General features: G+C 41.3%; 2 protein-coding genes across 10 annotated transcripts in view; both read left to right on the top strand.

Annotated features, from left to right (window-relative positions):
- Window positions 1-240: 240 nt before the first annotated feature.
- LOC116034457 (beta-crystallin B3-like) lies at window positions 241-2,316 on the top strand. The gene is made up of 6 exons (XM_031277148.1): window positions 241-545; window positions 916-997; window positions 1,135-1,250; window positions 1,385-1,517; window positions 1,594-1,736; window positions 1,838-2,316. Exons 1-6 carry the CDS (start codon window positions 256-258, stop codon window positions 2,118-2,120), a joined length of 1,047 nt encoding a protein of 348 aa, XP_031133008.1. The 5' UTR covers window positions 241-255; the 3' UTR covers window positions 2,121-2,316.
- A 972-nt stretch (window positions 2,317-3,288) lies between these two features.
- The window catches only part of cita (citron rho-interacting serine/threonine kinase a), a 44,231-nt gene continuing 32,454 nt past the window's right edge, over window positions 3,289-15,065 (top strand). For all 9 annotated transcript variants that reach the window (XM_031276905.2, XM_031276915.2, XM_031276878.2 and 6 more), the window contains exons 1-10: window positions 3,289-3,447; window positions 3,742-3,864; window positions 4,008-4,149; window positions 4,652-4,827; window positions 6,098-6,199; window positions 10,146-10,288; window positions 10,762-10,855; window positions 10,940-11,146; window positions 11,332-11,485; window positions 12,758-12,947. In XM_031276905.2, coding sequence (XP_031132765.1) covers window positions 3,763-3,864; window positions 4,008-4,149; window positions 4,652-4,827; window positions 6,098-6,199; window positions 10,146-10,288; window positions 10,762-10,855; window positions 10,940-11,146; window positions 11,332-11,485; window positions 12,758-12,947 — 1,310 coding nt within the window. In that variant the 5' untranslated portion in view covers window positions 3,289-3,447; window positions 3,742-3,762. The remainder of the gene's footprint in view (window positions 3,448-3,741; window positions 3,865-4,007; window positions 4,150-4,651; window positions 4,828-6,097; window positions 6,200-10,145; window positions 10,289-10,761; window positions 10,856-10,939; window positions 11,147-11,331; window positions 11,486-12,757; window positions 12,948-15,065) is intronic.

The following is a 15,065-nucleotide window of genomic DNA, read 5'->3' as shown; positions in this document are numbered from 1 at the left end:
ATCAGTGGAGCATGAAGACGCACATGCCTACTGGTCAGTTTTCAACTTGTAGATATTTACAACATAGTCTCATTTATGTGCAGCTTTTTGGATGCTGGATGAAGAGAAAGGTAAAGAAACGGATAGAAGACAGGAAACTGGAGTGCAAGATAGCTGGGTGGGGCCAATACTGCTGAGTGAGACTGATCCCTGTTCATTCTCTTGGCTGGCAGTCGGTGCGTGTGCCCACTATAGGATCATGGTCAGGATGGCAGCATGGGCAGAGCTGGGCAGCATTTGCCAGTGTGCCAAGGGCAGAGGGGCAAGCCTATTGAGAAGCACTGTGATGGACACAATGGGTGCGACAGACTTGCTGCATCAACAGGCTTTTTGCTGCTGTGGCCAGAAATAAACCATAAATACCCCCACTGGCCTTCAACGACCGCTCGCCAGGCCTCCACACCCACACACACCCTCACACTGAGACAGACAGAAAAGAGAGAAAAGAAAGAGGAAAGACGGAGAGCGTGGCTTGTACGTGGTGCAGTGAAGCACAAGCCATCCAGGTAAAAAAAATCTCCGACAGGCCTTTCTTTTTTCCTCTCTCCCTGTCCCCTCTTCTATCTGCATCCAAATGCTTGCTTAAGTAGCATTTTTTGTGTGCACTATTGTGTTATTCTTACATATACAATGGACACAACTAGGATTTAAGTAAAATAAACAAGTAAAGTGTGCAAATGTTTTGCTGATATATTAGATTTGTGAACAGCAGAATTATAACCAAGCAGTTCTGGTAAAAAGAAACAGTTTGAAGTCCTTCCTGTGACCATGTTTTAAAGTATGTGCAGTAAACACTATTTTCCTCTATAAATTCAATAACCTAAGAGTAAAAATCTATCTATCTATCTAGCATTAAACAATTGTTGTGCTTTGTAGAAGCAAAATGACAGACCAGCAGGGAAACCCAGACCAGCTGCCTGCAGAGAAGGGCCAAGGAGGGTCTGGAGCCACATATAAGGTACCTAATTGAACAAAAACGTTGACTTCACACATTATGTACACGTGTTGAAATTAAGACAAGTCAGAATTTCCATGCATTGGGACTTTGCTGAGGGTGCAGATCACACATTATCCCACTCTCCACCTATCTTGCAGTTGGCGGTTTTTGAGTTTGAGAACTTTCGTGGAAAGAAGGTGGAGTTGTCTGGTGAATGTAAAGATGTGTTGGAGAAGACGCAGAGAATTGGCTCGGTCATTGTGGAGTTGGGACCGTACGTAATGCAATTTCCCTTCATCAATTCCCATCAATTTTACTGCATCTGCATCCTGTTTTCTAGTTGTTTCCCTTGTTTAGGGTTAATGTGTGCATTTACATTATATAAATGCATACTCTCTATATTTTCAGATGGGTGGGGTTTGAGCGTCCAGGTTTTGCAGGAGAGCAGTTTGTGCTGGAGAAAGGAGAGTACCCTCGCTGGAGCGCCTGGACCAACTGCATGAGTATCTACAGTCTGAGCTCATTCAGGCCTCTGAAAGTGGTCAGTATTATCAGTGTAATATTAGCACATGTAACTTCCTGTTAAGCATGATCAAACCTACTGTTTTTCTCTCCAGGACAGTGCAGATCATAAGCTGCACCTGTTTGAGAATACAGGCTTTGAAGGTAGAAAGATGGAGATTGTTGATGATGACGTCCCCAGTCTGTGGGCTCATGGTTTCCAGGATCGAGTGGCCAGTGCTAAGGCTATCAATGGAACGTAAGATGTAACCTTCCAAATGATAAATATAATGTATAGTAGATGTAATTGTTTTGCTTTTAAAGATACGTTACACACTACTCTTTCTCTTCCCTTTGAAGGTGGGTGGGATACATGTATCCAGGCTACAGAGGGTGCCAGTATGTGCTTGAGCAAGGAGATTTCAAGCACTGGAACGATTGGGGAGCCACTGCACCTCAGATCCAGTCCGTCCGACGTGTGCGGGACATGCAGTGGCACAAGAGAGGGTGCTATATTGCCCCTGCCCCTGCTCCTACACCTCCTAATCCTAATCCCATCCCCGACCCAACTCCCAATCCCAACCCAAACCCCAATCCTAATCCTGCTCCCAATCCCAAATCAAAAACTCAACCCCAACCATAACACCACACTTCCAGCTCCTCCTACACCAAACTGGGGGAGGCTAAAGGCTACACGCCAGTGCCCAATCTCTCCACTACGCCCCCTGTTAGTCTAGAATATCTGACCATGCAATTTTGGAAAACTGTAACTGAATATAATGAACCATGTAAATCTGTTGGAAATAAAGGTTTTGGCCCTGATTTTGGTTATCTGCAAATTATTGTATGTTATTTATTATGCATAAAGGAATACAAGGGACGTGTTTATTCAGAGTTTGTAATGACTGCATGTCTATGAGGCTAAAAAGGAGCAATAGTGACAATTTACACTGGGAAACAGCATTTAAAAGATTGTGGTAATTATGGTCTGGTTAAAGGAGCACTCCACCGGTCTTATACATAAGGGTCACAGTGCCAAAATGTCAAATGAAGAACAGTTGTGATAAAGGTTCAGGACTATCAGTAGATTGGCCAAAAGTGTGTAGCCTAGCTTCCTGCTTTACAGGTGGATCTTTTATACATAACATTCAGCAAAATGTCATACTCATTGTCAAAGGCGCTCATCCTGCAACCCTGCATTCCCCTGATCCTGCGAACCCCTTGATCAACATGCCTGGCCATGCGACTTGGCATCAAACATCAGGGAAGTTCACTATAGCTACCTGATCCAGAAGCCTTCAGGCAGATTGTAGATAGGCAGGCCTGTATCAATTTGTATCTCTCTTTCTCTCTCTCTCTTTTGATTTCCACAAGTCTGTTACATTTAATTGAGTGTTAGAAAACGTGGAATATGGATGTGGTGTGATGCATGCTAGTCTGTATGATAACTATGTCAATGGGTTGATTTTGACATTACTAAATAACTGGAGTGTGTCCCAAGCATAGATTGTAATAATATGGTGAGTTATTTATACATTCTATGGTCCCAAGCATCCCAAGTCAAATGGGCCTGTTTCATACAATATAAAACTAGTTAGATGGTATTTCAGATCTGCAGTAACTGCATCTGTCAAATGATAAATCTTCTATATCTAATGTTATATTATTGTCATACATTTCTCCTCCTTCCGTTCTGCATGAATCGTTCTTTGCTGTGTTGAACAACTGGGACAGGTTCTGAAACATCAGTCATTGGTTTAAAACAACAGCTGGACCCGCCCAGAATATTCCAGTGGTCCAATCACACGCCACCTTCATTTAGCAGGCTCGAGAAGTGGGCGGCGAACGCGCAAAATTTGAAAGTTGACCCGGAAACAACGTTTATCGAGAGTAAAACAGTGTGCTCTTTAGCATGTCAATGTTTTTGTGTATATTCAAAACTAAATTATAATTATCTGCATGGCAGTCTGGTGAGTAATCACATACCGTACAGTTTGGTCTCTGTAAATACAACTGAACGACACTTAACGTTATATGCGTGTCGCGCCAACGTTCTTGTTTCTTAGTGAAGTTAGCAAAATGCTAGCCAACGTTAACTTAGCATGCTAAAGGGACGCATTGTTGACATTTGTTGACAGCTTTTCCCTTGGTCTTTGTGTAACCACATTGTAGCGTCGTAGATGTCAACAATCAGTTAACGTGTTAGATTAAAGTATATAACGTTACTTGCTTTTACTTCGACCTACTATGTGTCATTCGCCCAGGTTATCTGTTGTTAAGAAGCCATGTTGAAGTTCAAATACGCGAGTCAGGGAAGCCTGAAAACGCTGCCGTCCTCTGCGGAGCCCATCACCAGCCGGAGCTCGCGACTCAACCAACTGTTTCAGGTAAAGCTATTTATAGCTTAGATATCCCGATGATATTAACTGTTCATATGCATTGTCTTAAACACTTTGTACAGTTATAACCGCCTGCCGCAGTAACTGTCTGTAGCTGACTTCCTTTTCCTGTGTTTATGTATTGTCCCCAGGGCCGAGTCAGCCTGTGTGGGAAGCAGGGAGGATGCACTTTAGGTCGGGAAGAGTTTCTGGAGGCTCTGCTGCTACTGTACCAAGAGTGCTTCTCCCCAGAGCTTATGAAGATACATCATGTGGCAAACTTTGTTAATAAGTGTAAGCACAGATTTTACACGTGTATTATTTCTTTGTTAGTTGTTGTTGTTTTTAGGCCAATCCACTATATTCCAATCACATTATTTGATACTTTCTGCATTTTATCAGTTAGTTGGTTCAGCTTTTAAAACATGCCTATTTACGGTTTTTGAGCTGTTGTTTTTTTTGAACACCATAATACTTTTATTCTGTTTCTACGTGTAGTTCACAGTTTTTACAGTATATATTGACATCCTAAAAAGAGATCACTAAAATTCTGATCCCACAATTAGCAAATATAGACCATAAAAACAATATTGGTATGCTATTTTCAGTACCAGCCAGGTATCCTTTATTTAGGCTAATACCAATACTAACAGTATGTAGTTGTAACTGTGTATCTCAATAGAATTTGGTTTTGTACTTGTGGTATTTTTACAATTTTACATCCTAAAAGTTATTTCACTTCATTTCTCAGGAACAATGGGTGAAAAACATCTGTGTTTGTGTGTTTGTGAAATAGTTTCTGAAGTGGTCTCAGAGCTGCGAGCCATGCAGCCTGGTCTTTCTGACTTTGAGGTGCGTGCTGTGGTGGGTCGAGGTCGCTTTGCCGAAGTCCAAGTAGTCCGGGAGAAGGCCACTGGGGATGTTTGTGCACTGAAAGTCATGGCCAAGACAGATTTACGGACTCAAGAAAATGTAAGTAACTACTGTAACACAGTACTAAAATATAGAAAATAGAAAGTTGTTTTCATTTTTTTTTTTACATTAATCATCTGGCTTTACCACATAATAGGCCTTTTATACAGTTGACATTTTTTACATGTCACAGTAGTTAAAACACAGGTATAAATAATAAAATTAATGATTACGGAATTCCATTTAGCTGCTTTGGTTTCAGGGTCTCAGTATTGTGCATGCTGGCTCACTGTCACGGCGGACACGTAGCCATTGTTAATGTTGTTACATCTGTGCTTTTCCTGCTGTGACTAGTCAAAATGTCTGCTGTGATGAAGGCCTGTTTTGTCTGAGCATTTCTTTCAACCAGTATCAATAGCCGAAGCCAAGCTCAGTTGCTGTGAGAGTTATGATTTAAGGGTTCTAAAGGTTCATGAATGACTTTTAGACACATTTGTTATAATAAATGTATAATAAATTGTGGTCCCCATTCCAAAAAAGATCTGAAGTCATTTAATTCACACACAGTAGCACCTACCATTGTATGGTTTAAAAGTGTTTGCAGTAGAAGATTACAATCTTATTTTCTAGGTGTGGTTTCTTTACACAGAGTAACATATAAAGGCAGTTGTTTTTAATGTCACCTTTTGTATAAATTGTTGGCCTAATCGTTCCAAATCTTTAATAACATTTATTTAACTGAGCTGAAACCTGTGTAGCAGCAGTGGCATAGAACGATCCACTGAGCTTTCCGGTGGTGACTGTTAAATAAATGTTATAATAACATAAAAGTTGCAGTCTGACAAAGCCCCACTGGAGGGTGATCTAGGGTTAAATACAACATAACAAAATTTGGGGGCATTATCTCACAGCTGTGCTCTCTGCCATGTGACTAATAGAATAGATCTTAGTCATAACAGTACATGAATGGTGACAGGAAGGCATCTGAAGTGAGCACTACAATGACCAAGAAATGTTTTGTTCATGCCACCTATGACTGCTTTGCGTAATTTGACAAAATTAGTTCCCACTTATTAAACTAGCAACATGAACTGAAGCTAGGTAAGGAGGGCATGAAATCTTAGTGTCAAAATGTTTGATATGTGCATTAAGAGCTCCTTAAAATTACATGTAAACCCCATTGAAGTCTTAAAGATGGTAGCTTTTCAGTGTTTTAGACAGGTGAGTTTATGCGGCTGATACACTGCTCACAATTACAATTTGTGCTGCACTGCTGTTTAATTTATTTAACGTATACATGCTGATGGCATGCCTTTTTAATTCTTCTCAGGTGGTTTTTCATGAGGAGGAGCGGAGGATCTTGGCTCTAAACAGCAGTCCCTGGATCCCGCAGCTTCTCTACGCCTTCCAGGATAAAGAACATGTCTACCTGGTGAGACTGCATGTTTTTTTCTGATCTTGAGGATGTACTGACATTACTATTTTACGTACATTTCTCCTTGTCAGAAGAATGTTTTAAGCGTCTTTTGCCAACTGCCATAAGGCAAAGGGGACTAATTTGGTAATATATATGACAAGCAAATAGCACACACTGTGTAGTGCTTGGTGGGTGTATTATACATTTGAATTCCTAGGATCTTTATAGCACAGGCCTTTATGTTATAACGAAGGTCTGAAGGTACTTCAGTTAGTAACTGAAGTATACTAACTGTAAAAAAAACATGATGCCACTGTGGTCCCTGGCACAACCAGAGAGGCTGTTTTAACTGCAGATTTTTGTGTTTTCTGAATAAATCCCTTGCACTAAACTGAACCAGTTGGGGGTGCAATGGTCCCCATTCCAAAAAAGATCTGAAGTCATTTAATTCACACACCGTAGCACCTATCATGGTATGGTTTAAAAGTGTTTGCAGTAGAAGATTACAATCTTATTTTCTAGGTGTGGTTTCTTTACACAGAGTAACATATCATAAAGGCAGTTTTTAATGTCACCTTCTATAAATTGTTGACCTAATCGTTCCAAATCTTTAATAACATTTATTTAACTGAGCTGAAACCTGTGTAGTAGCAGTGGCATAGAACGATCCACTGAGCTTTCCGGTGGTGACTGTTAAATAAATGTTATTTTGTATGTCATTGATATAGGTTTTTAGTTACTTCATTTTAAAGTTATACTCCTTGATGCTGTCTTCATAATCTATGTATGTTCGATAAATTCTTTCAGCATTTGGGAAATATCCTTGTTTGCCACGGAAACCACAGTTAGGTGAGAGGAGAGGAACAGTCAGGATGTGTTTATCTTGCTGAACTCAAAAAGTAGAAGCAGGGGAAATGGTTGATCTCCTTAAAAAATTAAAGAAATCTACCTTCCAACAACTCCAAAACTACCCACTGGGCCCAGCTATGGTTGTTAAAAAATAACTCCAAAGTTATCTGCTTCTACAACCGCAATGTCTTGTTTTATGCACAACATGCTAACAGCTAATTTTTATATAAAGATTTTTTTTCCTTCACTTTCTTTCACAGCTGTGGTTTCCAGAACGTGACTTTCAATTAAGTTCAGATCAGTCAGAATAGTGCATGAGCTGCTACAGGAAGGGTTCGGAAGTGAGCATTGAAAGGAGCAACTTGTATGTAGAAGAAATGCTTTGAAGCAGGGGGGGGGAATAGTTAGCCTCTTTCAAAAGTGAAAAATAATCACCAAATTGTTGTTGTGTTATTGTTGGCCTGCAGGCTAGCCGCCAGTACAGCCAAGAGTCACCAGGGCTTTGTTCAGATTAACATTATTCAATGCTTGCAACTCCACTAGAGCCCTACCGATAGAGGATTTTAAAGGCCGATATCGATACAAATATTTGGTCATTTAAAAATCCGATATTCCCATATATCGACCGATATATATTTAAAAAAACAACAACCAAGAAACGCGTAACAAAACACAGATTTCCCTAACATTTGTTATTTGTAGTTATTTATGAGTCCTCACTAAAATAATATGATAAAGCAGTTTAAAAATAAACTTGTTTGTTTTATTGTCAGAACAGAGGAACATCAAAATAAACTTAGCACAAAAAGTAAGGAAATTTGTGTTTGGTAGATTATTTCTCTGTGGCAACAATGCTTTTTGGCAATAAATCTTATACCATTAGAAAGCCTGTTTAGTTCCCTTTCAATTGGTGCCCCATTGGTAAGGAACATGCATTTGTGGGATGAGCAGCAGCGCTGAGTATGTGGGTTGCGCCCATGAAAAATTTGCCAAATCTTCTCTGCCAATGCCAAACAGCTTATTCTGCCATTGACTCGTTTGGTGTTTGGAGGATTGGATGATTGAAGTTTGAAGAAACAAGACATATTGACAATAACAATTTATTCATTTCACAAACAGGAGTCTCAGTAGCGTGTGGAAGAACCATACACAGCCACAACAGCCTGGCACCTCCTCCTCATGCTGGTCACACTCTGCTGTGGGATGTCATCCCACACAGTCCTGACCTCAACCCCATTGTTAAATTGCCAGTGTCTTGTTTCTTCAAACTTCAATCATCCAATTCACCAAACACCAAACGAGTCAATGGCAGAATAAGCTGTTTGGCATTGGCAGAGAAGATTTGGCAAATTTTTCATGGGCACAACCCACATACTCAGCGCTGCTGCTCATCCCACAAATGCATGTTCCTTACCAATGGGGCACCATTTGAAAGGGAACTAAACAGGCTTTCCAACGGTATAAGATTTATTGCCAAAAAGCATTGTTACCACAGAGAAATAATCTACCAAACACAAATTTCCTTATTTTTTGTGCTAAGTTTATATTAAAGTTCTGATAAATAAAATGTATAAAAATACAAACTTAAGATATGAAACTTAAAGGGTTAAACACGAGTGTTGCCAACAGGGACGTTGTAGAGCGCCCTCTGGTGGACAAACTATGCAACGGCAACACTCATAACATGGTTAAAGGGTGTTTTATATATATAAATGCTGATACCGATAGTTTGTAAAATGCCTAATATCGGCCGATAATATCGGCCCGCCGATCTATCGGGCTCTAAACTCCACTGGACAGGACCTCTGAGCTGCTGCAGTCTTTTGGCCTTTAGCTGTTGCACAAATTGGGATTAAGTAGCTAATTGCAACTACAATCACAATGTCACATTTCAGCATCTACAACTGAGAAAAAAGTGAAAAAGAAATACGACAATCAAGCTGAGCTAACTGTTTCCCCAAGCTTCCTGTGTTTCACTTATAGGCAAAACACCCCCTGGATATCTGTACTTAATGTGGATATAGAATTAATAGATGGTCTTCTCCTTTGACTCTGGTTAAGGAGGCAACCAGGCATAATTTCCAAAATGTTAGTGTCTTCTTAATAGTCTAAGCTTCAGCTGTGAAGCACAGTGTCAATTTCCTCCTCAGAGAGAACGTCCAGTGTAAGCATCGTGAAGGCTGTTAACCCCACAAAGAATCTATATCTTCTCTGATGACCTGATAGTCTGGCTAAGGGTGTAGGAAAAAGCCTTTCCTGTCCAGCCAAGCTGTGTACTGTATACTGCCCTTTGTTTTTCTTTCACTCACCCTCTCCTTATACCTTCCATCATGCCCCCTGCATGTCTACATTCTTTCTCCTCTCCTCTCTTTTCACTCCCCCTCTGTCTCACCCCGCTCCCCAACTGAGCATGGAGGAAAATACAAAGCATCCATCTTTATCCATGTGTCAGAGAGGCGCCCAGTCTCCTTGTTGCTAGGTAACGCTAGAGAATGCTCCCGTTCATTCAGACTCGCAGACCATTCATGCACCAGGGGCTCTCTCGCCTGTTGTGGCTGTATGGCTGCCACCATATAGCTCAAATTCACCTGACCAATGCCTTTCATCTCATGATGCAGACAACGGAAAAGAGAACTTAAGTCAAACATGAGTCAGGTTGATCTGTTGATTTGTGTTTCCAAACATTAAAGATGCTTAATGAGATATCCTTTTATGTTGTGGCATGTTGCTTTGACTGTAAACATGTCTCGTTTTAGCCCGTGATCTCAGATACACAAGGATGTTGCAGTTATTGTTGGTGTATTTTATTTAGCTATTGAAGACCAATCCTTTGACTGCAGTATCACGGACAAATCTGCAATAGTATTCGGTGTTACATAACTGAATCTATAATGAGGAGAACGACCCTATAAGCTTAAACTGAATAGAGCTTTGATGTGAGCTTAAGCACACGTGGTCTGACTCTTGTAGCTTTGTTTTTATTTCTAAATATAGGCCTATTTATAGGCATTCATAAATGTTTCAACAGCATGTGATATAATTAATTCAAATTGCAAGTTCCGGCCATAGTTTGATACTACCAGTTTCTGACTGCATACAAATGTGTCTTCAGGCAATGGAGTACTTGCCAGGCGGTGACCTGACGTCCCTGCTAAACCGATACGAGGATCATTTTGATGAGTCCATGGCTCAGTTCTATTTGGCTGAGCTGGTAGAGGCCGTTCATGCTGTCCACCAGCTGGGCTATGTCCACAGGTAAGAATCCAACCTCTCAATGATGAAGACCTGACGTTTCAAGGCTTTAAGGAACAACATAATTAAGGAAGTAGGGCCAGAGATCCTAAGTTGATACTTGTCCGCACCAGAGTTCAAATGAGCTTTCACGCCACCCCAAACGAACCAGACTATCTGACAAAACGCTCAAGGGTTTGGTTAAAACAGACCGCGCAACTCAGGTGTGAAAGCAACTCGTAAAATGTCATTCTTTGTTTGCCTTTTGTTTTCACTGGAAAGCCAAATGCATATAATTCAGGAAAACCTGGACATGAGACATGTAGCATTGTAATTTAACCTGTAGCACTCAGGGTGATGTTATGCAATACAAAAACATTGCTGGAGTTTACAAATGTATTCCATTATCATCAGAGCGGTAGACATATTACAGTACTCAGGCAACAAACAGCTCTGTAAAAGCAGTATCAAATTCCTTCTTAACTATCCACTTACAGAGATGTCAAACCAGAGAACGTTCTCATCGATCGGACTGGTCACATCAAGCTGGCAGACTTTGGATCAGCTGCCAGGCTGACTGCTAACAAAACAGTAGGTAGTTTACAGAGTTGCCCTATGTATTGACTTCAGTATGCTTGACAGTGACATCATCCTGTGTTATTAATGCATTTCCAGGTTGCAGCTCCCACAGTCCCTGGTGGGACCCAAGACTTCCTCTCCCCCGAGGTCCTGGCATCCATTAATGGGGGCTCTCATAGCACCTATGGGGTTGAGTGTGACTGGTGGTCCCTTGGGGTCATAGCGTATGAGATGATCTATGCCAGGTTGCCTTTTTCTGGTAGTACTTCCACCAAGACAATCCACAACATCCTCAACTTTCAGGTACTGTCATCTCGACTGGTACCGACATTGGTCACTGGTATCTGATCTGAAATGGTCTGCTGTCGACTGCCTATTTACCATTTCCAGTGTAGTCAGTGAAAATATGCAGTCTGATTTACCTGAAGTATTACGTGATCAGTTTATGCGTCATGTAATAAATCCTTGTCAATGTTTTTTGCCCCCAGCGTTTCCTTAAGTTTCCAGAGGAGCCGCGGGCCAGTAAGCAGTTTGTAGACCTGCTACAGAGCTTGCTGTGTGGAGCCAAAGAGCGTCTGGGTTTCCAGGGACTTCACTGTCACTCTTTCTTCTCCAGTGTAGACTGGAACCACTTAAGACAAGGTGTGGAGATTCCTCTCCCTTGAGACTCTGTTCTTCTGTCTCTCCAGCGAAAATGCTCAATTTAGCTTGAAATGACACAGTGTCGCTCTAATCACGTTATTGGACAGATGATCTATGACTAGTTGTCAAATATAAATGTTGTTTATAATATACATCGGTGTACTTGTTCGTGGGGTTGCACATAAACAACAATCACGTTGCCAGTGGTGTTGTCGGTAGTAAAATAATGAGATTCTTTGCGCCATTGGCAGTAGGCCAGCTCTTTCCTGAAGAGAATGGGAGGGAGGCATAGACAAGAAGCGAGGCAGACAGAGTAAATATCTGCAACTCATCTGCTTCTCAACAGACACAGCACAAATCTTTTACGCTAGCAACACTAGACATGCTCGCTGGGGCGGCAATGCATTTGCATTTGTTGGATGTCATTATTGCCATCAAATCTGAGACTGCACCGAATGACAAAGAGTTTGGCATTTTCACCTGACCAGCTATGGGAAAACACACCCATAACATTCACATTAATGGACAATTTCAGTGAAGCATGGTCACATTAAAGAACTGCAGCTCAACAGAGGTTCTGCAATCTACACGTGTAGCTGTATAGGTGATCAGTGTTAATTATGCTGTGCTGAACACCTCATGTCTTCAGCTGAATAAACCCCCCTTTTTGTGATTCTGAAGCAGTTATCTAACATTTCTATGCAGATCATTTACTCTGAGCTGTTTTCCAGTTATAATATGATACTGCGTTTAGAATGCAGGAGCTTTTTGTGCCTGTGTGTGTGTGTGTGTGTGTGTGTGTGTGTGTGTGTTGAAGAAAAGATTTATTGATTTTTTTTAAACTGTATTAATGTATTGTCTTTGAGTAATAAATATCAAATACAATAACCAAAAGAGAATCACATACATAAATGTTTGTATTTAAAGAAAAATATAGAATTGGCTTATTGGTAATTGGACACAGATAGAGCTTTATGCTTCAGCTTTGACTCCAGCTGATTAGCTTGCTCTGCTGCAGTGAGGGAGAGCAAGTGAGCATGTGTGTATGAAAGAGAAAGAGGGAGGGACGGAGAGGCAGCATGTGCATCAACGCGCGACTTACCGCACTCTAGGCTCCCACAGCTCTGCCCTATCCTCCTCCCTTCCTTTCTCTGCCCTTTCTCCTTGTTGTGTTTTTTATTTTTTTATTTTAAATATTTATTTTTTTACTACTTTGTTCGTTGCTGCCTTCTTTTTTCCTTGCCCTCTCTTACTCCATCCTTTCCCCTGCAGTTCTCCCGCCTTTCGTTCCTGCATTGCACGCTGAAGATGACACCTCTAATTTTGAGGAGCCGGAGCAGGCAGCCCCCCGGCCACCCTCAGCAGCCCAGCGAGGAGCTCTGCCAGCGGGCTTCCAGGGCCAGGATCTTCCCTTTCTAGGCTGGTTCTTCAGCAGAGCGTTGACAGCATTGGCCAAAACTGAGTAAGTGCTACCTGTTTACTTGGCATTGTTTGGCTTTTTTTTTTTTCTCAAAGACAACCCCTCTTTTTCCTGTAGTCAACGCAGAGACCTCCTGCATACACCTCAAACACACCTTTGTTGATTAAAGACCCCATGCTACCTTGGGCTGCTGTTCTGCCATTAGACTCCTCATTACCTAGGCAACAAATTCCAGGTAGCCCTGTTTCAGGTAACCTAGTGTGGTGCCCTGCCAGTTGGTGTTATGTCCCTGTCATTAATGTGTGCCTTATGCTGTGTCAGACAAGGAACGAGGGAGGGGAGGGATCCCCCTGTTCTCCAGTGCTCTCTTCTTCTGATTCCTGTTTTTTATGCTTTGGGATCACACATAGTTGATCCGATGCATAGATAGATGAAATGAATGGACCAGAGGATGTGAGCTGGTGTTATCTTGCCATCGGCGCTGATTGGTATGCAGCATAGTGTGTCAATGAGGTTTGCTGAGAGGTGGAACCCCAGACATAGGCACACTCCCACCCTCGCTGCTGTTATTGTGCTTTCTCTGTTACTGTGCAGCATAATGGGCTCCTGACTTTTATAGCATGGGTTTTGGGACTGTAATTATCCCTAATAGTGTTTGGCTTCTTAACCTCAGATAAGAATGCAAGAGGATGGGTTTCATTTCTGTAGCCCCATGGCAGTGCTCTAGCAGGTTAATGGTCCTGGAGACTGCGGATCATGACAGCTGCAGCAACAGAAAGGGAAGAAAAAACGTTAGCAGATTAGACAGGGAAAAGGATGAGAGCTCAGATTGGGGGAGAGAATCTATTTCTATGGTTACTACCGTGATGTTTTTTTCCCATAGTCCCCACCCCCATCTTTACCCGTCTCATCTCCTCTTATTTTCTCCCTCTTCTAATGTCTCTGTCCCTTGCTGTTACACCATCAGTCATCTGTTCATGGTTTTTACCTAAAGCCAGTCGTTTTCTTTGCTGCATTTGATTAAGAGGAGCTCAGAGCTCATAGAATGTGTTAAATGTGTGTGTGTGTGTGTGTGTGTGGGTGCATACATATGCATGTACACATTCTTTATTACAATGCTGAGAAAGGAAAGAGAAATTACCCAGAGCCAGGCATAATGGAATGCTAATTAAGCGTTTTAGGGGTTCCTGCTATTCCGTCTTTTTTCATTCTGTGTGAACTTGTCTGTCTGACTCCTCATCAGTAAAACTCAACAACAAAATCCCCTTAACAGCTTGCCTCAAATTTAAAAGAAGCTATCTGTGTTTTAGTGTCAGAAAATCATCTTCATCAGAAAAGGATCATAAACTTCCGCCTTTTTGTTTCCTCAAAATTCTTCAAAATCTGTCTTTTTGGGGTAATATAGTTCACAAGAAAATATTGGTCAGTCATCTAACACTGTGGTCAAGAGCAGGACAGCTTGGCAACTACTGACCAGATGGCCATTGTGTGAATATTCATAGTCCCAGGATAATTCCTAATAAGTTAAGTGACCAACTGACTTTTTATCAGCGCCATGATCTGGTCAGAATTTCCCCTTGTCGTGGTATCTCAGAATGTAGTGGCCCGATAGTCTTTGGATTCCTTATGTTTGATGTATTAAAATAACTGCATTTAGTTAATTGTGGTCCACATTTTGCATGCACCTACAGCATGACTGGAGATGACAAATAACAATCAGTGGTAATTTTCCACTTTCTACAAAAATGACTGAAGGTTCACTGAAAAATCCCCTCCCTTTGCAAGACTGCTTGTGTAGGATTATGTGTTTGTTTGCATTTCCTTCACTGTGTGCATGTGGTGTAAATGTATGTGTTATATTATTTTTGTTTACCTGATCAGTGCTGCAAAGCCTTTAACTTGCATACTTTCCCTGTCTTGCTTTGAGTCCCTGTCTTGCTTTGATTCTCTTTAATAATGCAGTCTCCACTGGCTACTTATTTATTTTCCCTCCACAGTACAGAGACATGACAACTACCAAAATCCTCAGCTACGAAAAAATGCCCGGCATTTTCTCTCTTGTAAAAAAACATGTATTTCCTATTTTGCTTACATTATGTTTAGAACAGTAGAAATATTGCCCATTCTTCCTTCAAAACATTATTAATCGATATTTGCTTC

This window comes from Sander lucioperca, chromosome 6 (assembly GCF_008315115.2).
Source record: "Sander lucioperca isolate FBNREF2018 chromosome 6, SLUC_FBN_1.2, whole genome shotgun sequence".
Taxonomy (NCBI): Eukaryota; Metazoa; Chordata; class Actinopteri; order Perciformes; family Percidae; genus Sander; species Sander lucioperca.
This window is presented reverse-complemented; position numbering and strand designations above follow the sequence as displayed.